The sequence below is a fragment of the Drosophila eugracilis genome, unplaced genomic scaffold, assembly GCF_018153835.1.
Source record: "Drosophila eugracilis isolate 14026-0451.02 unplaced genomic scaffold, ASM1815383v1 contig_2154, whole genome shotgun sequence".
Taxonomy (NCBI): Eukaryota; Metazoa; Arthropoda; class Insecta; order Diptera; family Drosophilidae; genus Drosophila; species Drosophila eugracilis.
This window is the reverse complement of record NW_024573038.1, coordinates 4,493,514-4,516,471: the sequence shown is the minus strand read 5'-3', so window position 1 is coordinate 4,516,471 and position 22,958 is coordinate 4,493,514. Positions and strand designations below refer to the sequence as shown.

The 22,958-nt window shown below is 41.0% G+C and overlaps 1 protein-coding gene across 7 annotated transcripts in view; it reads right to left on the bottom strand.

The window, feature by feature from the left end:
* Positions 1-22,958, bottom strand: part of LOC108114094 (RNA-binding protein Musashi homolog Rbp6) — a 172,111-nt gene that overhangs the window by 2,122 nt on the left and 147,031 nt on the right. For 3 of the 7 annotated variants that reach the window (XM_017224850.1, XM_017224847.1, XM_017224849.1), the window contains exons 8-10: positions 20,027-20,075; positions 14,104-14,186; positions 12,576-13,533 (exon numbers count right to left, since the gene is read on the bottom strand). In XM_017224850.1, coding sequence (XP_017080339.1) covers positions 12,598-13,533; positions 14,104-14,186; positions 20,027-20,075 — 1,068 coding nt within the window. In that variant the 3' untranslated portion in view covers positions 12,576-12,597. Of the gene's footprint in view, positions 1-1,016; positions 1,243-1,537; positions 1,780-2,321; positions 2,388-8,357; positions 9,239-9,652; positions 9,737-9,800; positions 9,837-12,575; positions 13,534-14,103; positions 14,187-20,026; positions 20,076-22,958 lie in introns of those variants that run through there. The other 4 variants (XM_017224851.2, XM_017224853.2, XR_001772735.1 and 1 more) reach the window with 3 other exon arrangements.

The window sequence follows — 22,958 nt, the reverse complement described above, 5'->3', positions numbered from 1 at the left end:
GAACAAAACAAGCAAACACCAAAAATTATTCAAATAAAATGCAATTTCTAGTTGCATAATAACTACGCACACACATATATGTATGTATTTATATAAGTATAGGTATATAAGTATAATGATATATATAGAAAGTAAACATTAAGAGGAATACATATATGTACTGAATATATAGAAATAGAAGAAAGTGGCAAGTTTGTCGGAAGAAGAAAAGTTCAAAATTTTGAAATTTTTCGAATCTTTTGCTAAACAAATAAAGAGATCTAAAAATTTCACAGAACACTGGCAAGGCTTGATAAAAGTGTGAAAATCGTTGATTCAAAATTTAATTTTCATCTTTATTTTTATGGAAAATTATCAAGTTTATATTGGTGTTTGTTTTGAAAATACTTGTGCCCCAAAAAGTAGGCAACAAAACCAGTTAAGTCACATCACCTTTTGGCTAAAAATTATTTTTAATTTATTTTTGTCTTTTCCCCAAAAAAGGCAACCAATCTGGAAATTTATTGTGTGTGAAATTTATTAAATACCAATAGTTAGATTTTGAATTTCGAACTGATTTTTTTTTTTGCATTTCTGTTATTCCGAAAATAAATGCACTTAATTTGATTATTGGGGGAAATTTATGAAATAAAAATGCATTTTTCCGGAGACCCCCACTGATTGTCATGTTTTTTATCAAACCTCGCCGACAGCCATGGATAATAAATATGTTTCGATATGATTTATTTTAGTTTGCAGCGAGGCATGGGAATATTGAGATATTGAAATATGAAAATATTCATATATAATACATATATGGTGTATACAATTTAAATAAATAATAATAGTTTAATTGAAACGGCCTAGAAAACTGTGCTTGTGACGTGCATACATATTTTTACGTTTATTTATTTTTTTATTTTTTTTGTAATTTTTTTGTTTGACTAGTTGTAGTTAAAAGAATTTGATTGTTAATAATTGAAATCGTTTAGTTGAAAAAAGAAGAGAACACGCTGTAGTTTTGTTGGTGTGCCTACCTTGTGCAACTGCGTTTGTTTATACTCTTATTTCTTTTGTTTGCTTTCGTTTAGCTTTATTTTATTTGTATCTTTTTTCATATATTTTTTTCGATTTAATATATATATATATAATGGGGTTTTCTTTTACTTTTTGCATATCTTTTTGTTTTTTGTTCTCTTGCATTTATATTTTTGGGTTATCAGTCTTTTATATATTAGCCATCGCAAAGTTCAACGAATAAATCTGTACGAAATGAAAGAGAAATACATACAATATATAGAAGGATAACGCAATAGTTTAGCTCTACATCGGCAGTCTCTCCTTATCTCTACGGTATGAGTGTGTGTGTGTGTGTGAGTTAGTGTGAAGTAGTGAAGGATTCGGGATCGAATCGCTAAACTCGAGACTCGGAATTCTCTCTCGTCTCATGTGGGTGTTTCGTATCGTTGACTTAGTCTCTAGCTCTATGCCCAAGTCCAGAGATCCTTGAATCTCGGAACTTGGGACTCATTGCCGTTTGATCAAAAGGACAACTCACCGGGCTGTAGTTCAACGGGGCGCGGCTGACGGCGATGGGGAAGCCGGACGGCTGCGGGCTGGTGGCCTGCACATAGCCCACATTATCGGCGGCCGCCGAGCTGTACATGTCGATGGTGGGGCCAGGCGAGTTGGTCGAGGGAAATCCCTGCCGGGTGGCCGTATTGGCGGCGGCGGCATGAGGCGATGCCGACGGTCCGTAGCTGTGGGCGGCCGCAGCAGCCGCCTGATAGTTGTTCATCACTGGAATATGGGGGAAAAGGGTCTCATTAGTTTTTAAAGTCAAATTGTCTGGTTAAATATCTCAGAAAAAATTAAGTTCAATTTGGGCAACAGTGCGAATGATTTATGTTATTTATGTTGAGCTATTTCTATTGTAATACGTATACGCAGTATTGCCATAACGAGTTAGATAAGTTATGTATTTAAGGAATACCTTTAAATATATTAACTAATAACTATGGTAACTATTTGTATACTTGTAGCAAGCCGAAACTAAAGCAACAGCTTGGTAACTTCATCTAACTTAACAGACCAAAAATGTTTGCCAATAAGCATGATATTGACATTCACGCCATGATTTCATAAACGATTGACAGACATCTGTTTACCCGTTATAGTTTATGTTTATAGTATTTGACGCCATTAGCAAATAGTCACAGATTATGACTTTTGATAAACCGATTTCCATTTAAGTGACTATTTAAATTACTTTTATATACTCCACATGAACATAGTTTTTCCATAGATAATAAATAATGAAAAGTAGAAAGGAGGTCACTCACCTGACAGCGCCTGGGTCAGCAGCGGTGTATTGTTGTTGGGTGTCAGCTGCCCATTGGTTAGATCAACTGTAAGTGGCAAAAGAGGAGCAAGAGTCGTGTCATTAGTGGTTGCTGGCTAATGTTGGATCGTAAGTAACTAGGCGAGTAAAAGTCGGGCACATATAGGAGGTGCCCGCGACACAAGAGTATACGAAAGTAATCAAGGCTGAGCTCTAAGGGTATATATGGGGGGAGTTTGGGATACATGTACGAATGGGAGTTAAGGATCGAGTATATATATATACGAATATATTTATAGTGGGCATGGAGTGAGAGAGTATTCGAGTATGCGATTGTTATATATGTGGCTATAGCTATAGCTATATAGCTCTGTTATATCGGTGTGCCGAGGAAGCAAACAATCAAAAGCGAAAGTAAACAACTCTAACTAGTCCCAGAACAACTACGATGCCAAAAGCAAACACAAAAGACGAACCAAAGAGCGAAAGGAAATACATATAGTACATACACATATAAAGTATAAATGGGAGGTGGGTGGTTTTTTGGGAGGAAGCGCTAACTGGAACGCAGGTTATGAAAACACAAAGTGCTCGGTTATTAAACGAGCTTTGGCTAGAGGATGTTGACGCTACAGTGACAAAGCCAAAGCCAAACTAAACCAAACCAAACCAATCCGAACCCATCCAAACTCAGTTACTACGCTTGGTTTGCCCAGTGATGTGCACTTTCCTTTGGGCGCTCCTGGCTGGGATTTCCCCCTCCCTCCTATATTTCCCCCCTTTTTTTTTTGCCCCCGTTATCATTGTTATCGTTTTTTTTTTTTTGTGCGCTTTTTTTGTGGCTGTTTTCCCTTGTTATGGTCACAGCTGCAACAGCAAGTAAAAATACGCCAGCGCCAATATTGAAATGACAACAGAATGCGAATGTGAATGAAGGCAAGCGAAAAAATGGGTAACGGGTTATGGCTGGGATCGGGATCGGAATAGGGATATATCTGTAGTGGGAAGAATATGGTATTTGGGGCATGGGAGGAAACGTAGCACTTGCATTTCCTGCGGAAACACAAAAATTGATGTAACGTAACGTGACGTAACGTAACGAGGCATGTCCCTGGCAGTCGTTCGCTTATTGTAGAATCCTCCATTCTCCCTCCATCCCCCATAACCCATTCACCACCCAGTCACCCACTCACCCTTACGACCTTCGTCATCGCCGTTGTGCGTTTTATGGCGCCAATCAACTTTGGCTTACGTTTAGTTTACGTTTTTGTGCGAAATCTCGGTGCGCCATGTTGTTTTCATTAGAGTTGAGTCTGGAACTCTGATACAAAGAAGCGCCCGAAACCCCGGATCCGTATATGGACCGAAATAAAGAGCCCGTAAAAGCAGGAGCAGCAGCAGTAGCAGCACAACAGCAGCAGCAGTTGCAATAGCAATCGGAATGGCAGCAACGGTTGGCTTTTGTAAATAAATAACTTATTTAGCCGGGGTTTCAGGTTTTTTTTCGGGCTGCCATTGCATGAAATGCGTTTCCGCTGGAAGTGGGGGAAGGCAGTGGATTGGTTGTGGGTTTGTGGAAAAATTGCAATTGTCAGTCTTGCGGTTGCGGAAAAACAACTGTTACCAGCTGTCGACCTGGCAACCCTGTTACGGCCACAATAAAAGGTTAAATTGAGACATTTCAACAAACAAAATCGGTCAACTGAAGACATTTACATGATCATGATACGGCTACACAGTTTCAGATAAAGTTCTTTTCGACGGGGGTAGGTGGGGAGAAGTAGAAGTAATATTAAAACTAGGGTATACATATAATATGAATACTTATATATGTGTTTGTGTGGGGTTATACATGTTTTATGGTTACAGCTGTTTGCTACTAATGAACGTGTTACATGATACATTTTTTGGTAAATTAAATGCTATTTCGAGCTACTTTTTCGTCCGACGCTTGAGCTAATTTGGTATTGTTAGTTTTTGATGTGTGTTAAATGTTTTATAAAACAAAGTTTCTCAAAACAGAAGAACACTACACAGAAATATATATATATATATATAGTATGTTTTTCAACTACGACTGGCGCCCAACATTGGGGCATTCAGTTTACAATTTTGTGTGTTTTTATTGCGCTCTTTTGCTAAAACTTTTTCTATCATCTAACAGTTTACATACAGTTAATAATCGTAAAATGTGAAAATTTATTCGGATATGGAGCCAACAAACGGTTATAGGTTCAATATAAAGATGAATATACGTATATAAAAAGAGTATAATGCTTGTACGACTATGCATTGGAACAATAAGACGACCATTAGCTGACCTTGTTGACTGACGAACGTTCATTGTTGTTGTTGTTGTGGTTGCTGTTGCTGTTCTTTTGCTGTCCTGTTGCCGCGGCTGCTTCTGCTTCTCTTTGCCTGCCGCAATGTCCTTGCCAAGTTGCTGTCAGAATATTACGCATACGCCCCAATGGCCACTTTGTCACTCACTCGGCCCCGTCAATTCCAATCCCTTTTGGAAACGCTAATAATCGGGGAATGGAAGGCAATGCCTGAGGCCCCGAAAGGATAGACTTTTTGTTTCGGCTTAGCATCCGCAATTTATTTTATTTTCACTTTATTTATCTTAGTTTTGTGCATTTATTTAGTTAATAACTTTTCGATTTCGATTTCTTTTTCGTTTTCGATTTGCATATCGTTTTCGATTTGGTTTCTGCGCAAGCAAATGGTTTTCTTGTTCTCGTTTGAAGCGTTTTCTTATAAATCACAGTATATACGTGTAAAATACATATTGGAATATGCGTGGGTGTGTTTGTGTGTTCGTGTCTGTGTGTTTTGCTATATAGGTTTTTGTAAATAACTCGCAAGCGTTTTGGTAATTGTCAATTTAAATAGTTGCAAAATACCTCGAAGCATTTTCCGGGCATCCGGATGCCACAGAGTTGCGATAATTGCATTCAATTAACTAAGTAACAGCTTATCCATCTATATAGAGTTGTTGACCGATCTTTTTTCGTATTGGGTTTGTCTGTGTGTGTGTTTGAGTGTGTCTGTTTAAAGAGCTAGGTTCGAGTATGAGTGTGTGTGTCAAGGTGAGACTTACATGGAGGGGTCATAGAAAAATTGCATTTTTCATCAACTTAAGAGAGAGATTTGTTGTCTTTGATTTTTGGTTTTTTGATTTTGTTATTTGTTTTTTTTTTGTTTTCATTTTGGCGCTGCTAGTTGCTCTTCGAAAATGGATGGACATTAATATTGTATTTTTCGTTATTGTACAAATCAAATCGATTCACGCTTCGTATAAAATGAATACCCAACTTAGCTTGTAAACGTCGTATATTAAATATGTATATAAATATTCATGTATATAAGGTATAGTATATATAGGTATGTATATAGTAATGTCTATATATATGTACGTTAAATAGAAATGTCGAAAAATTTCGCTCGTTAGTTGGTTGCTGTTAGCCATTTTTTTTTTTTGGAATTCTTGCGATGCACCGATGAAGGAAGGAATTTATATAGTTTCGAATGCTTCAAGGCTTCAATTCGTATGTGGGCCAAATGCGGTTAACAAATACATATGAAACGGAATAACACACAGAGCTACGGATAATGGGCAAATCTACTAATTAATGAACTTTAGCTATGGCAAAAATCTCTGCACGTTTGCTAATTATCTAAAAACTCATGGGACCACCGACAACAACGGAAGCAAAAACAAAATGCCAACGAGGATATGGGAAAATGGGAAATGGATAGGGTTATGGATATGGCAAGCGGTGTGGAAAAAAGGAAAAATTGCATACATAATGTGCAGCAAATTAATTAAAGGATAATAATGGCACTACATGTGACAGGCCTGCTAAAATTTGTTGTTATCTAAATGTTTTTCCATGTGCACTTTCCCCGTTGTGCTCTTTGGGTGTGTGTGGGGGTAGCAACTAATTTATGCATACAGGGACTACAAATGAAATTTGCATTTAAATGCTACGGTAAAATAGTTTTATAAATAATAGATATGCGTCCCTGAAACGGGATGCAAATGGTCACAGGTCAGGGTGTAAAAAAGCGAGATAAACATATATACGAGGTGTGTTCAAAAAGTAAGGTGACTTTTCAAATTTCGCGGGCAACATATTTTCGATTATCGATTTTTTTGTTTTGTTATATTGGTACACTCTTCCCTAACATCTGTACCAAGTTTCAATGGAACATCCTCTTTTGTTTGGTTGTGAGAGGCGTAAAGTTACAAGTTATTTTGCGAGCTCGGCGATTTTTTGCTATCGAAAAATATGGATCAAAGGATTTGCATCAAATTTTGTGTAAAAAATAAAATTAAGTGCTCTGAAACACTTGAAATGTTGACAGTGGCATACGGTGAAACTGTTCTGAGTAAAAAAAATGTGTACAAGTGGTACAAACTCTTCCAAGATGGCCGGGAAGATGCCAATGACCAGCCTCGCTCTGGACGCCCAAGCACGTCAACAACTGATGAAAACGTTCAAGCAGTGACGAAAATTGTTTTGGAAAATCGTCGAATCACTATCAGAGAAGTTGCTGAAGATGTCGGTATATCGCTTGGCTCGTGCCATGAAATTTTTTCAAACGTTTTGGGTATGAGTCGTGTGTCAGCGAAGTTTGTTCCGAAATTGCTGAATTTTGACCAAAAGAACCGTCGCATGAGCATCGCTCAAGAGCTGTTGAATGACGTCAACGACGACCCAGATTTACTCAAAAGGGTCATAACTGGTGACGAATCATGGGTATATGGTTATGATATCGAAACCAAAGCCCAATCGTCCCAATGGAAGAGCCCAGGCGAGCCAAGCAAAAAATCGCCGAGCTCGCAAAATAACTTGTAACTTTACGCCTCTCACAACCAAACAAAAGAGGATGTTCCATTGAAACTTGGTACAGATGTTAGGGAAGAGTGTACCAATATAACAAAACAAAAAAATCGATAATCGAAAATATGTTGCCCGCGAAATTTGAAAAGTCACCTTACTTTTTGAACACACCTCGTATATATTTATATATAATTGAGTGGGTGGAGGAGCTTATGAAGATCGAGTATAGTTCGCTATAAAGTTTCGTTATACAAGTACTGTGTCACACATTTCTAATTGGGGTTCTAGAGAAAGACAGATATCAAAGTGTGTACGCATGTCTGTGAGTATTTTGAGTGATTATGCTGGCCTAGATCTAAACGATTCTAAGTACTCGATTACATCCGATTACGGAACTGCACTAGGATTGGTTAGTACGGGTGCTAGCTGCTCTAAAGATACGTAATTATAGGTTTTTTTTTTTTTTTAAGTTTTAGGGATGCCTCTAGTCACTACTGATACTGCTGCGGTAATTGGTTAACTGCTCCAACAATAATATATGGGTAATACTTTTCGGGAGAGTCTAGTGTGTAAGTATATGTGTGTGTGTCAGCTATATAGACTGCAGCTCTAGGTGTGTGAGTGTGTTTTGTGTCGAAGTTACATTTTCTATGTAGTTCTTTTCAAATCTCTCTTTAGTTCTTTGCATGTTAGCTCCACTTTTGAGTATTTCCGTGGTAGTTTAACAGTGGTTTTTACTGTGGTTGTTGCAGTGGTTACCATTTACCGTAGATACAAGCTAAACTAACGCTCTGGGTTGCATATCTCCTCCAGCTGCTGTTGGCATTGGAGTCGTAATGGCTGTACCTACTTGTCACCGTTCGAATGATATAGTTACTTGACACAGAAAAGGGCGGCAATGAAAACGGAACTCTGCATCTCACATTCTCATTCTCATTAGCATTCTCATTCTCAATCTCAGACTTGTGCGATTTGATACGATTCGATTCGGTTTTTTTTTTTGGTTCTCGTTTAGAAATTTATGTTGCCCAGAAACTGCGATTTGATGGCCGCGGATCGAGCCGTGAGCGCCGTGGCCAGCGGCAGGGTCAACGCCTGTTGGTGGTATGCCGACTGGGCGTGGCCAGGGGCGCCACCGGAGGGGGCAACGCCTCCCGCCGCAGCAGCAGAGGCGGCGCCAGCGGGGGCAGCTCTGCTGCGGCCCGGTGCAGCGCTACAAGCGGTACCATAACTTCTACCGATGCCGCAAATTGTCAAGCCTACAAAATCATACGAGATACAAGATACATGAAGAGAGAGAGATAGACAGAGAGAAAGAGAGGGGGCAAACAGAAAGGTACAGTCTGGACTAGAGACTAGAGCTGTAAAACTTTCGATTGATAATAAATAAGGGTTACAAACCATTACACTGATCATCAGCTTGTAAATATAAACAGAAATAAAAAGTCCTTTTGAATATTAATCGAAAAATAAAAGACTAACTTGCAGGATCATATCGATTCCGTTGAAATCAATAATCGATAGCAATTAATTGGATAAAACTAATCTTAATCTTAGGTCTTAACAGTAATATTTCAGATTACCACATAAGAAAACCGACAATCGATTTGTTCGATAACCTTATCGATTGTTTTACAGTTCTAGCTTAGACAGAGGGTTTCGGAGGAATCGGGGTCAGGGGATCAATTCACATCAGCTAGAAGCCCTAGTAGCCAGTGTTGGGTCAGTGTGTTCAGTGGTGGGCAAATGATAAACTCAAGGCCAAGCAGCGTCAATGACATACATCTGCAGGATGCGCAGGACTCAATACTAGGGGTTTCTAGATGTCGTATGTGGTGGCATATAGTTTCTGAGTGATTCCGATCTTCAGCTATTTGTGCATTGATATGACGAACGCTTTGGTTTGTTTTTAATATATTTTTTTTTTTTTGGAAAACAGTGATTTATTTCGTTAATGATTATGATCTTTGAGTAATACTCGATATATAGTCATTGGGGGCGCGATCGTCCTAGGCCATATAGTCGCCAATCAGTATCCGATTCTCCGGCACTACGCCCATCACACCCGCTGCAAAAGCAAAACACAAAGACAGAATAAAGAAAAATCAAAAAGAGTGAACCAAGCGAAACGGAAATAAAACATTGATGTTTGACTGTATCTGTTGATGAATAAGACACGAATCGAACGGAAACATCGAGGGCTAACGAATAGTCACAAGTACTAGTTCAGTTAGTAATGCTAATGGATGTTATCGAGGCCTTTCGTCATATCAAGTGGCACAGACTGGTCGGTTCGGTGGGGTTTCAATGGGTTATGTTTGGTTTTAGTCACTGGGGTTGCTTCTTCACTCTCACTCTCATACAAATTAATGAACAGAGGGGCTGAGTATGTACGAGTATGTGTGCAGGTTTCATATGAGTGTGTCTGTGTGTGCTTGGTTGTGATTGTGATTGTGTCTAAGTGGGTGTGAGCCGCACTTACCAGTTGGATAGGGCAGTCCAAAACTGGGATAGCCCGAGTAACCGCGACCAGCGGCATAAGCAGCATAGGCAGCTGCCGGAAAACCTATATTAAAGTTGATATATATATTAGTTTTTAGTTCGTGTATAAATTATAGTTATTAACTCACCTTCGGGCAATGTCCCCAGTCCCCACATGATGTTATCTAAGGGAGTCGCATGGAACACAAGAGAGAGCACAGAAAAGAAAGGCATAAAAAAGGGTAATTACTGACACTCACACGATTATATCATAGCTAATGAAGTCGAACAAAAGAGTATCGAGATTATATCAGGACTAATTGTAATAGAGTGTAAATATGAGCGACTGTTTTACTATAGTTAATCATTATGTGTACTTAGAGTTCTAGTTAAGTGTGTGTCTGTGTGTTGGCATCTAAGGATTTGCCGCTATATACTAGTTATATATATGTTCTGTTTTCTAAGAAATGTTCTGCGACTGGACTTGAACTTCATTTTTCCAGTGCATAACTAGAGGGCTGAATAAATTCAGGCCCATTTCTTGTTACTTTCTGCATTAACAGCCTTGGTTTGAGCTATGTTTGATATAGAGTTATAAGTTGAGTTACACTTTTTCGATATACCGTAGATATGACACAATTCTAAACACTTATTAGATATGTACGTAGTTATAATCTAAGACATTTAGTATCTATGCTAAGAGTATAAATTTGAGTAATTTCGCTAATTATATTTTGTTTAATTTGTAATCTTTTCAGTGGGGGCAATTCTAAGGCCTGCCGTTGTGCATTTCTACAAAAATGCTCCATGTCTCCAGGCCATTGCCCCGCACTGCAACTAGTTAGTATTAGGAAAACTGAATATGTAAAAGAAAATCAAAGTCTGAACTAAACACACAAACTATAAGTATATGGGCTAGATAAACACTACAACTTAAGGGGAGGATATAGGTTGACAGCTATTAGATGTTAATCAAAAAATTTGTATTAATTTTGGTTCGGCCTTTGGGGTCACTTCCGTTCCGCTTTCTCAGCACTTTCCCATCACTTTCTAGGCCATTTCTTGCTTGCCCTTGCTCAGGGCACTTTCTCTCTGTCTCGTTCGTTCATCATCTTGGGCATCGAAGGACTGATGACGTCTCGCTTCCTTTACACACATCATCCATCGAATGTTGCAACTTAGGCTAATGTTACACTGGATTTAACTAGAGTTGAATTTGAGTTTGATTCGAATTTGAATTTGAATTTGAATTTGAGTTTGAGCGCTTAATGCGCTTATCGTAATGCAATAGATGTGTGTATGTGGTTATTTATGCATGTATAATAAATAGCTAGTTTCGAGTTTAGTCAAATATTAATGGCTATGGGCAAACAATATGTGTTTGTATGTGGAGTACTCGAACTGGGTGACCAAAGGCAGCTGGGCAGCTGGGCAGCTGGGCAGCTGGGGGAGTTGGCCATCAGCTGTCGGAGCTGAAATTTGCCAGGGCCCTGTAATTGGCCCGAATGCATTGCACACAGCACACTGGACATTGCATATCCATTATCCATGATCCATTTCGGAAAATTACACTCCGACAGCTGTCCGGCCGCTACGATGGCATCTGCCCAGTTCGGTCATCAATTTTTCAAAAACTAAACTTCGTTACACACACATCGCATTTCTAATACTCGGCTCGGCCTCCTTCGGCTGGTTTACTTAATCCAACTTAATCGCTAATTCGATACATTTGCTAGGTTTTAGGTTTGAATCCGATTCGCATTTGGCTGCGTTTCTAGGTTAAATACGCCTTTAAGCAGCTATTGATATGAGTTTACGTATAGGTTAGTTAGTTAAATGTTCGATATACAAGAGAATCCGTTTTAAAACATAAATGAGTGTTTCCTATGGAGCTGATTTGTTTTTAATTTGAAACATTTTTCTTATTTTTTTGTTACATTCTTAAGTTCTAGTAGAAAGTCGCCAGGTGTCTAAGACAAGATTACGATTACGATCGCCGTCTAAGGTCTAAGTTTATCGATGGCCTCGATAAAAATCTAAGCAGCTCTCTAGGACCTGCACTTAACCTAGTTATATCTTATGTAATTCAAGTTCGCTTAAGATCTAAAGAAAGAAAACAAATGCGCCGCTATTTGAGTAATTTGAGTTAAATAACGCATACGCCGCGTGGCCTAAACGCAGCTTAGACAGTCACAAAATATATAAGTTACGATATATATATATATATATAGTACATATGGGATAAGTACATGGCTAATTGTAAGTAGAAGTACACGTAATCCTAGGCCTAGCCGCTTAACATATTTTTTGGACATTGAGACGGAATGAGAGTCATATATATAGGTGTAGTAGAGTGTGTTCTGTGGGTGTTTGTTTTTAGGATAAGGGTTTCCAGTTTGAACTATCAATAGATAGTGGAAGTATGTTGACAGAGCTCTGAAACCTTAAGCACAATTAAGGGGTTTTGAATGGTCATATGGATGGAAATATTTAAATTTAAAGTTAAATTAAAGCTTTGAAGTGACTGAAAGAAATGCTATTAAAAATTCATTAGCAAAACATTTCCTTTCACGTTAATATATTAGTTAATTTTACGCAAATAGACTTTAATGCTCTTGCCTTTTAAATGAAATTCCTTCTAAAGCCAACTTTTGATTTGCTAATATGTCATTAAATCTGATGAAAAAGAGTAAGAAGCTTAGAAAAATATATTTACTGGGATTACATACAGACAAACTCAACCCCTTAAGTGCTTAAATAAAATCGTAAATGTTTTTCAGATTTATATATTTAAATTACAGACTTTAGATTTGTCTACTTGACTTTAAAAATCAAGGAAAAAGTGAAAGAGCTTTTGAATTTTTATAGTTTAAATATCTTTATACATGAAAAATAGGTGTCCTTTGTCGGGAACCTTATTTAAACAGCTCACTGTGGCCTGGGCGGTCAGATTCCAGGCAGCTGGTACAGTGAAGCCGCTGCTGCCGCCGCAGAAGTGGCGCCCGCACCCATATCCATACCGCCTTGCATGGCCAGCAGTTCGCTGAGCGGATAGTGGGCAGCGGCCAGGGCAGCATTCTGACGCAACTGCGCCTGCTGCAGCTGAGCGGCGGCGGCAGCAGCGGGAGCATTAGCAGCGGCTGCTTGCAGAGCGCCCAAGGCGGTGGCCGGAGCACGAAGACCGCTGCTGACCGCCGCTGCTGCCAACAAACGCTTATAGCCAACAACGGCGGCTGCATCTGCATAAAGAGAATTCGCAAGGGCGGCATTGCTCTGACCGGCTGCAAACTGCAGCAAAGAGGGCGTGGCAGGCGGAGCGGGATTGGCCAGCGGTAGCAAGCCAGGTGCAGCACCAGCTGCAGCGGCCACCACTTGGGCCAGGCTCTGCTGTTGTTGTTGCTGTTGGGCGGCCACGACCTGTTGTTGTTGCTGCTGCTGCTGTTGTTGTTGCTGTTGGTGGTGCTGCTGCTGGGCGGCAACAACTGCTGCCGCCGAAAGGTGAGCGGGCAACGGATAAGGGGTATAACGCAGCGAGCCCAACAACTGGCTGTGCGAGTGTGAGTGCGTGTGGTGGGCATGGCTGTGGGCGGGTGACTGTGGGTGTGTGTGATGCAGCGGCTGGTGGTGCTGTTGCTGCTGCTGCTGTTGTTGCTGCTGCTGCTGCTGTTGGTGCTGCTGCTGTTGCTGCTGCAGCACAGATGCGGCAGCGGCTAAACTACTCGGCAGCAAGCCGGCGGCGGCGGCGGATGTGGCCGCCGTCGAATGGACGTGGCTGCTGCCCCAGACTACCAACTCACCGTATGCGGAACGCCCGGCAGCCCGCGTCTTGGCCAGATTGGCCGGCAGCATCACCTCCTTCGGCTGCGCCTTCTTGCACTCGACCTGTAAGGATATAAGAAAGTATTGTCATTCTTGGAAGGTAATGCTAAGGAACGGAAACTTAGGAATGGCCAAAGCCTTTCTCAAATTTCCCCAAAAATTAAAGATCTTATAAATTTTTTAGTAGCATTAGCAATATCAGAACTTCCTTATAATTCCCTAGTATTAGTAGTATAAGGTCAATAACGTAGGTTTAACCTCTTTGTTTTCATATTTTTTAAAATGCGAGTACTTAAACTGCATTTAAGGTTAAGAAAAGTAAGAATTCACACGGCAATCGGGAGCCATTTTCAAATTTAAATGTCTTAGCTAGAAACTTGCTTGATTTTAAAGACCTAAACTGTTGTTTTATAACTTTTAACTACGCCCAAACAATATTGCCTAAATATTTTCCACAGAATGTGACACGTAAGCAATTTTGTCATAATAAAATCCCGAATTGATGACCGATTTAGGGCAGTATTTTTCTCGGTATGGCCAAAGTAAAAACTAAAAGTGGGAGCTGAGAGTGGAGAGCAGAGAGTGGAGGCTAAGCCTCTTGGGCTGCGATTCAGACCGCCACGCTTCACTTACCATTTTGTTGTTTATCTCGTGGAAATGAATTTCGCAAACTTTGTCTACCACATCTTCGCTTTGAAATGTAACGAAGCCAAAACCTGCAAGAGAAAAGAGCCAAAAAGAGTGAGTGAGAGTGGGCAAAAAAGTTTAAGGGCTGCAAAAATTGAACGAAATATGCTTTTGTGTGAGCGAGCGGCTAAATAATTTACTCAAGTGTCGAGACCGAGACAGAGGCGGTGGTCAGCCCCCTTTTGAAACCCCCTCTCTTAACCTCCAACCATTTCGGGGTAGGATAGCTGTCCTCCGGCTGACCTCAATATGCATCCCCTGCAGGGCCTCAAGTGGCGGCTGGGGGAGTAATTCAAACACTGGCCGCTCCGAGTTTACATAATAAACTTTGGCCAGCGGACACAGCTCAGAGTTCCGCCCCCTTAGCCCTCCATAACCCTCCGCCACCCTGCACTCGCCTTAACCCCTCGACGACCGCCTTGGGATCGGGCATAATAACTTTGTCCTAATGGCTGGCCAGTGGAGCTATTTTTGATATCTTCCAATTGGAGGCTGACGAAGAACTTAAATTCCTGGAATGTCAAGTCATTCTGGGGGGGTTTTTACTACCCGAATTGAGAAAGGATTTATTATGGCTTAATTAAATTTCTTCCATTTGTTGCCGCTGCAATTTGTGCTGGCGAAAGTTTAAGTTGCTTGATTTTCTTTTGACTAGGGAGGGTTTTCTAGGAGTTGGTTCTATGATAGGGCTTGCAGTTTTTTCAGCTTTCTCGATGGTTTTGCCATCTTTAGTTTCTGAAGTGCACATTTATTTTATCTAATTATTTATAGTTAGTGGTCTATATTGTTATATTTCCTTTCGAACTGGAACGTAATGATTTTATATTGCCTTGAACTGCAACAATCCTTGCCATATCTTACTTAGAGAAGTAGTTAACTAGCGAACCCAATTCTTAAACGGGTAACGTAGCCACAATGACTTAATTATTATTTTTTGGAACTTGCCATTCCGTTTTTAAAACTCCCCCTCAAGTTACTCCTTGAGAGTAGCCGAAGTAAGAGGCAACTTGCCATCAGATAGTGTTCCTTAAAAATTCCCTTTCAGGCTTTCGCTATCCTCTTAGCACAACCCCCTCGTTCCCTCGACCCCGATTTGCTTCCTCTTCCGATTTCACCACTACGGTCTTATCGGGGCTTTTCAATTAGCGCAATTGTCTGAGATTTCACATGGCCGAAAAAGAAGGGCTCTCTCTCTCTGTGCAATTAGCAAGGCCAAGTGCAGACACCTGATGCCCCGTTGCCCGCATGTTGTTTGTGTACGTGTGTTTGCCTTGTCGTGCGGGCGGCTGGGCGGATGGCGAGAAGGGCAGCTTAAGGGGCGTGGCCAAGCTGGGCGTAACTGACAAATTAGTTGAAACAAGTAACAGTAAACACGCAGGCTTATTAGCGACATGTGCCGAGCTGAAGAAGCTCCGAGGTCCTTTTCCTTAAGACAACGTGCGGGCTAGCTGCTTTCCTCGCGTCCTGGAGTTTGTTTGTATTTGTTTTAATTATATGAAATTAGCGCACGTTGCAATGTTGCACGTCAGCTACACGGTGAATTAAAATGGTTACCTTAAGGTGTAGTGACTTTTAGGTAATCTAACTTGTTGGTCTAACTAAGGTTTTCAAGGTATACACAGCTTAAAGGACCTCTTTAAAACCATACATTAGTACCACAATTTTTCTCTGTGTCCCCTGGGCTTCTCAGAAGGCATCTATTCCGTTGCAACTTCATAAATCAGCCGTGGAACAAATGAAGGCTGCTATTTTCGGTGTGCTCCACGCTCCACACGTAACTCAATCAAAAATGTATCTGCTGGATACAAATGCGGCCGGGTAGCATGAGGAATGAGCCAATGCTCGTTGCCCAGTTAATTCCGTGGCTTGAGGCTTATGGCTCATGGCTCCGAGGTGAGTCTGAGTTTTGAGCCCGTCCGCCATTTTTACCTGTCGAAAATTTCCCGCAGGACGGCACTGGAGCGATAGGAGCTGACGATGGTCTTGGCAACTGCAAAAATTGCACACTCATGCATGTTATTGCCAAGAAGCGGACACAGATATATGCTCTAGGTGGTCGCGGGGCCGTGCCCGACAGGGGATGGAAGGCAGGACCCAAAAGCCAGCTGCTGTTATGACTGCGCTGCGCCGGCTTGCCAAAAAGAAAAATTACAAAATTTTCAATTTTAATATTAGTGGCGGCTGGCGACGCCAACTGCCAAGCCGGCCCCCAAAAGTTGCCCGATCCTCTTCTGCACTATACTATATACTCCCCGCATCCACCTAGTGACTAAAACTACCCATATACCACCCACCACTGGCTGCTTAGGCGCACGTTGGGCATGTCCTTGGCTTGCCAAATGAAATTCATAGCATAGTTTCGGTCGCAGCTCGGCAGCTCTGAACTCTGTATTTTTACAGCGAAGATTGCTTAAGGGGAACTTTAATAAGGACTTTGTTTATCTCACTTAGTAGTGATTCCTGCGAATTTACAAAGTATTTCATTATTCCTGCTCTAGATACTAAATTACAGTTTTATTATTCTGAAGAGCTTTCACTTTGTTTGAGCTGCAAGGAAAATCCCTTAAGAAAGTCAAAGAAGGTGATTTAAATAGTGAGTAAGATTACAACAAGTGCTTCATAAAATATCTGTATTAAAATAGAGCTGAAATAGAGTTCCCCTTTAGGGCATCTCCACTGTAGTTGGAATGGCCCTCCCTTCCGCGCTGTTGTCATCCCCCTTGTTGTTATTGCTATTTGGGCCTGCCTATATTGTTTTATGGCATATTCATATATCGCTTGCTATATCTTGTTATTTTTTATCCATATGAAACGGTTGTAGTTGTACTTGTAGTTCTGGGCCAACTGCCGCCGCTCTTGTTAGCTGGAAAAACTGGAAAACGCCGCTGCAATTTTCAGTGACCAGGCTAACGGATATATGGGTTGTTTTCCGACTGAATTTCAGTTTGGGTGAGTTCGGTGCCACCATGTTAGAATGTCTGTCTATTTGTCTATCTGTCTATATGTCCGCTCGTCCAATGGTGTGACTGTGTGTGTCCGTGTGTGTTTTAGTGTTTGTGTATGTGTCGCTGGGCTGCACACATGATTTATGAATGAGTAACAAACTTGCTGCCGTGTAGCCGGAGCAACCAACGACGTCTTTCCCACTTTTCTTTTCCTATTTTTTTTTATTTTTTTTCTGTTGCCCCTTCTTTATTATAGTTCCCGTGTGTGTGTCAGTATGTGTACGTGGCAATTGCCACACACACACACACAGAGAAATATATATATAGGGGGCTTTCGGATCGGATCGATAAAATGCAATTACAGGCATATCGCAAGTGCCAGTAGGCAACGGACTCCGACTCCTCATGGCAATAAGGTCGTACATCGTACATCGTCCGACTGTACAAAAAGTCGCCATCGATGTCCTCGTCCTGCCTGGTACTCCTGCACCCGCTCCTCCTCATCCTCCTGACCCGTGGCAATGAAGGCTCCTGCTACAACTAATACCCTTTGATTAACGACACACATTTTCTATTGACTATTGGCCGCTGGTCGCCTGTGAAGTTGGGCAGTTGGCTTTTACCGCTCGCCAGCAGTAGCAACAACAAGAAACGCCTGCATATTTCATCCGGCGATCGATCGATGCACGCAATTGTAATTTGCAAGCCTGACATGTCCCGGCCAAAATGAATTGCTCAGCCAATGAGTCGTGTCACCGGCTAAACTGCTCGGCCAATGCATTTTTAATTGCAAAATTGGCAAATCACAAAATCACAAAGTCGCCAATGGAGGTAATTCGTGGAAATTTCTTTAAGTCGTTTCCCAGGGTCATTATGGTTAGGCGGTTGAATGGTTTGAGTTTGAGGTACCTATAAAATATAATTAAGCATCTAAATTTTATCAATAAATAGGTCGAGTTCCTAGCTTTTTATTAATACTTTAAATGTAATTTAATTTCAAAATCCAAATTCACGGAAAAGGTTAGCTTTAAAATTTAAAAAAAAAATTGTGATTGCTGATTATCGCAGCTTTGTTAGTCGTGTGCCTAAATCTTTGATGCGATGACTGGGCGCATCCTTCGCATTATTTTTAAAATGCCTCATATTTGTTTTTATTGGCCGCCTGTCCACTTTCATACCTTCGGTTTTTTTATGTATGTATGACTGCATCATCGTGCAGTTTCAGCGTACTCCAGCGTCCAATTAAGCGAAATGTTCTGTGGGCCCACGGCTCTATCTCTGCAGCCTTTCCACACCACCCATTTCAACATTTTCCTCGCCCACCCCACACTTTTTTTGCGCTTATCTGCGATGCGGCGCACAGAAGTATGCTACAATTTTTTATGGGCCGCGCACAAGCAAAAATCATGTTTTCTTATTCCCGTGTGCGTAATTTGAAGGGCGCAAAAGTTAACAATGTCCGTTGGTAAGGGGAGTAAGCGGGTGGCAGTGGGCAAGTGCCGGAATGATTGTGCACCAACAACTATTGATGCATGCGGCTGCTTGCTATCCGTGTGAGCTAATTACTTTTGAGCAGCGGCAAGGACCTCTGCGGATGTGTGGGTACACAGTGTGTGTTTTTGGTTTGTGCAAAATTGGGCACATCAATCTTAATGCTCCGTGTCTCAGGTTGTAGTCCGATCCCCGATAGGACCTCTCTCCTGCCAGAGGGACATGTCAATGGGACTCGAGACCCGGTCGCATTGCGAAATTCGGGGCGTCATTTAAAACTTTAATAAGCAAAATTGACAACGACAAGGCTTCGGGAGAACACACACCGAAAGGACCCGAAATGGACAAGCACTGGGGAAAAGCCACAGAAAAAATGCCGAAATATTTAAGGTTGGTTTAAGTATTAATTATTTAAAGAATTAATTCGGGTTTAAATTTGAGTTTATTTATTAAAATACTCCCAGTGTCATATTATTGCCCAAATAAAACCCAAAAATAAATACTTTGGTAATGGAATCGAACCAATATGAAATATTTAATGAATTAATACCCTTTAAAATAACCTCCCACGCCTCCTTATTACTGAATCCGCTTAAATGAAAATTCCAATTCCTTCATAGTCTGCAGAATTCTTGGGATTTTTTCATTAAATAAGAAAGAACTCTTAAAAGCGGATATTAAAGGTTTTTAAACTGAAAGATTAATAAGAATTAAATCTTTTTGTTTAAGTAAATAATGTTAAATAATACATTTTAATTCATATTTATTAAGTTAAGGAAATCCTGTTAGTGGTTTGTGGGTGGTTAACTTTCAGAAGATTACTTTGAGATATCAGTGGACTTTTCTGACAGTGCAGAGCAAGCCGGACATTCTGACAGCCGGTCTGGATACCGGACGGACAGCTGGACAAACGCAATGGACGCAGTCGTGCGCTACAAGTTCGTGTAGCGGATGTACACTGGAGATTTAAGCCTTCTGCCGGCCAGCGCACCTCAGCTGCTGACCTCGCTGGCCTGCACCGTCCACAGCACACAGCCCAACTTGCCACCTATGAACCGCCCATGGCCCACGGCCCACTGCCCACTGCCTACTTTCCACCCACTATCAACCAGGCAGCAGCGTAAGAGGATGGACCGTCTCTTATGGCCCTTATATCCGGTTGCATTGGCAGGTAATCTTTTCGGGTCCTTCTACATCCTGTTGCCCGGCCATTTTAATGCCCCGACAACGTTTTAAAACTGTATTAGCCCGTTGCTTATGAGCATCCTGCCATGCATGATACATTGATATTGTGTAAGAGTGTCTGAGTGTGTGCATTTGCTAAGCTCTCGCACTTCCGGCTCGTTAAAATCCGGAAACGGGGCTAGCAAATGTTTTGTGGCATTGTTGCGCACCATCAGCGATGGCTGATGATAACGATAAGGATAACTCACCTCTGTGCCGATTGGTCTGCTTATCAAACATCAACATGGCATCCTCGATCTGTAAGTAGTCCAAAAGAGAAGAGGGGTTAATTAGTAAGCTAGTTAATAATAATAATATTATTTGCACTTCAGAGATGATCTTTAATGAAACAAAAGTGCTATAAGAAATCAAGAACCTTCCATTGATATGCTAGGAAAAATCAAGTATTTTTTAAAAGACTTCAAATGGCTCCTCGCACTTTTCCGTCGGCAAGAAGTGGCCATTTTTCATTTCCCAACCCATTTCCCGCGACTTGGCTGCGCTTGTTCTTGTGCTTCTTTGTTTCAGTTGGTGCATAAGCATTCGAAGTTTGCCTCCTCGGTGCGAGCAACTCAATTAATGGCCTGAATAAATGTTCGCAGCAGACAAAACTGCTGCTAATTGCAAAGTGAGTGCGCACAATGGCCAACGCACACACACACACACACACTGAGTAGAGTAGTGACCTAACCAGCCACCCTACAATACACCCCTTGGAACACCCACCGCTTTGAAGAGGGCGCAAAACTTTTACCCATTATGGCGCAAAAGAACTTATAATGATAGTTGACTGTCAAACCAGCGCACTAACTAACTAACTAACTGCGCTGACTTTCCACTGGCTGACTGGCTCATTACAGACCCGCTAACTGGACATGAGGGAATGATGAACTGCCCAACTGACTGGCTAACTGGCTGACTGAACGATTGCGATGACTGACTGTCTCACCGACTGGTTGTCATTTGATATTTTAATTGAGGCAGCAAATGAATGCAACGAATGTGCTGCCAAATTGGCCATCACAATCAGATTGAGGCTCAATTGCATTGGCCAACGGGAATTGTTCACTTGTTAAATTGAGGCATTAATGATAGATGTCAGATATCAAATGAATTTGATATTCAGACAATAGCATGACTTATTTATTTTCATAATATTTTATTGGGCCTTAATTAAGGTACTTATTGAAACGGTTTAATTGACATTCATTTGCGTCCTTTGATTGCCCGAATGCCAGAGTTAGCCCAGTTAGCTTATTAACATAACAAATTCGATTATATATTATTCAAACATATGTATATGTCCTGCGATAACAAACGTATCTTGTAGTTTCTAGTAGACTAAAATATTCATAAGGCATCAAACTCAATAGATTTTTGTTTGTATAAGTTCGATAGATATATGCAGTTAATAAGGCATTAGGCAATTTCCACAATCATCCGATAAACGTATTAATTTCAACGCTTTAAGTTCTGTTTGTGTGATTATTGAACTTTAAATTCCGTAAAAGATGATTGAGCAATTAAACTAGTACTTAAATGACAACTTGAAAGTGATTTTAAGAGGAATCCCCACTTATATTCAACTGGAAAAGCGGATGTCTTGGTGTGGCACCTCGTTTTCTTTGGCTTCTTTGAATCCTTTGGCTGTGTCCCAAGGGCCGTCTTGTCTGCCATTCAATATTATAATGTGACAACTTTGCCATCAGCCCGCTGCTCGCTCGCTCAACTGCTAATTGCACATTTCTTGTCAAAGTTGCGATGCGGCCTTTAATGAGCTGCAAGCTGACCCCGGACTACTGCCCTCTGCCCTTCCCCTGCCTCCCCTTCAAGCCACCACCCATTTTGGCCAATCTCCTCCTGCCTGACTGCCTGCTTATGGGCCATTGATTAAACTTAATCAATGCGCTTAAGGCAACTCGCAACTCCTGTGCACTGTAATTAAAATGCAGCCACGATGCCAGCGAAGGCGGCCTTATAAAAATTAATTAAGCTTGCGCCGCAGTTTTCCGCCCACCCCGCCCAACGCTGGAAAATTCTACAGCTTCAGTAGCTGCACAGGAAAAAAGATGAGCGATTTTGCATCGCACCCTTGGGTTTCCAATTCGATTTATTAACTTCCATAAAAAATGTTCTTCATTGCATTTCATTTATTGCATTAAGAGATGAAGTTCGATACACTAAGCTACATGATATTTGTACGGCTAAATAATGAACTATATTTTTGATTTGAGAGATTCTTTTCAATATAATTTAAATCACAATGTAAGATATGAAGTGGTATAGGATTATGTTCTTCCATTGACTATCCCATTGTTATTATATCAAATATTTTTCTTAGTGCATAGTAGCTGTTGTTCGCGCCTCGCAATTCGCAGCTCTTCAAGTGCAGCCGCCGATGAAACCAACTACAACATTGTTTTTCAATTAACAATCAACAACAATGCCGCAACACAATACAAACGAACGGCGAAGGTTACACGCGCCAAATGACACAAAAATTGCCAGCTCAGGTGCTGCAAGGATAAGAGGGCGGTGGGCCGCAGGACGACTACGGATGCGAAGTGGGCGTAGCAGTACAATTGCAATTGTTGTTGTTAATTAAGCGGGCAAAACTGGAAAAGCGAACACTGCGCTCGAATTGCGGCCTGTTGTTAATGTCCGCCCATCGATGGCCAAATGGGCAAACGCCGCACCCTCCTTGCCACACCGATAGCTGTCATAATTACACTGCCCCTGGATCGGTGGCCAGCTCATTATGCCACCCATTTTCCGATTTCCTCACTCTCAATCCTCGTTTTCAATTTCTCATCGAACAACCGCAAACTTTAATTCTATTAGCAAACGTTAAATGAGCAGCCACAAAAAGTGGGAGTTGATTTTCGATATATAATTTTGTTTACACTTGCCGTAGGAATAATAGGATTTACGAAATGGGATTATTCTGGAAAATGCATAATTAATAGGGAATATTATCTTTAAACTTTCTCTATATTATGAGTGGGGAAAATAGCTTATGTTCTTGTTTTATATTGAGGGATATCTTCTCTAACGTTTTATGTTTCAAAAAGAAAGGCAGACAACCATCTGATTACTTAAAGGTCCTCAGATAATTGTCAAACTTAAACAATTAATTAAAGC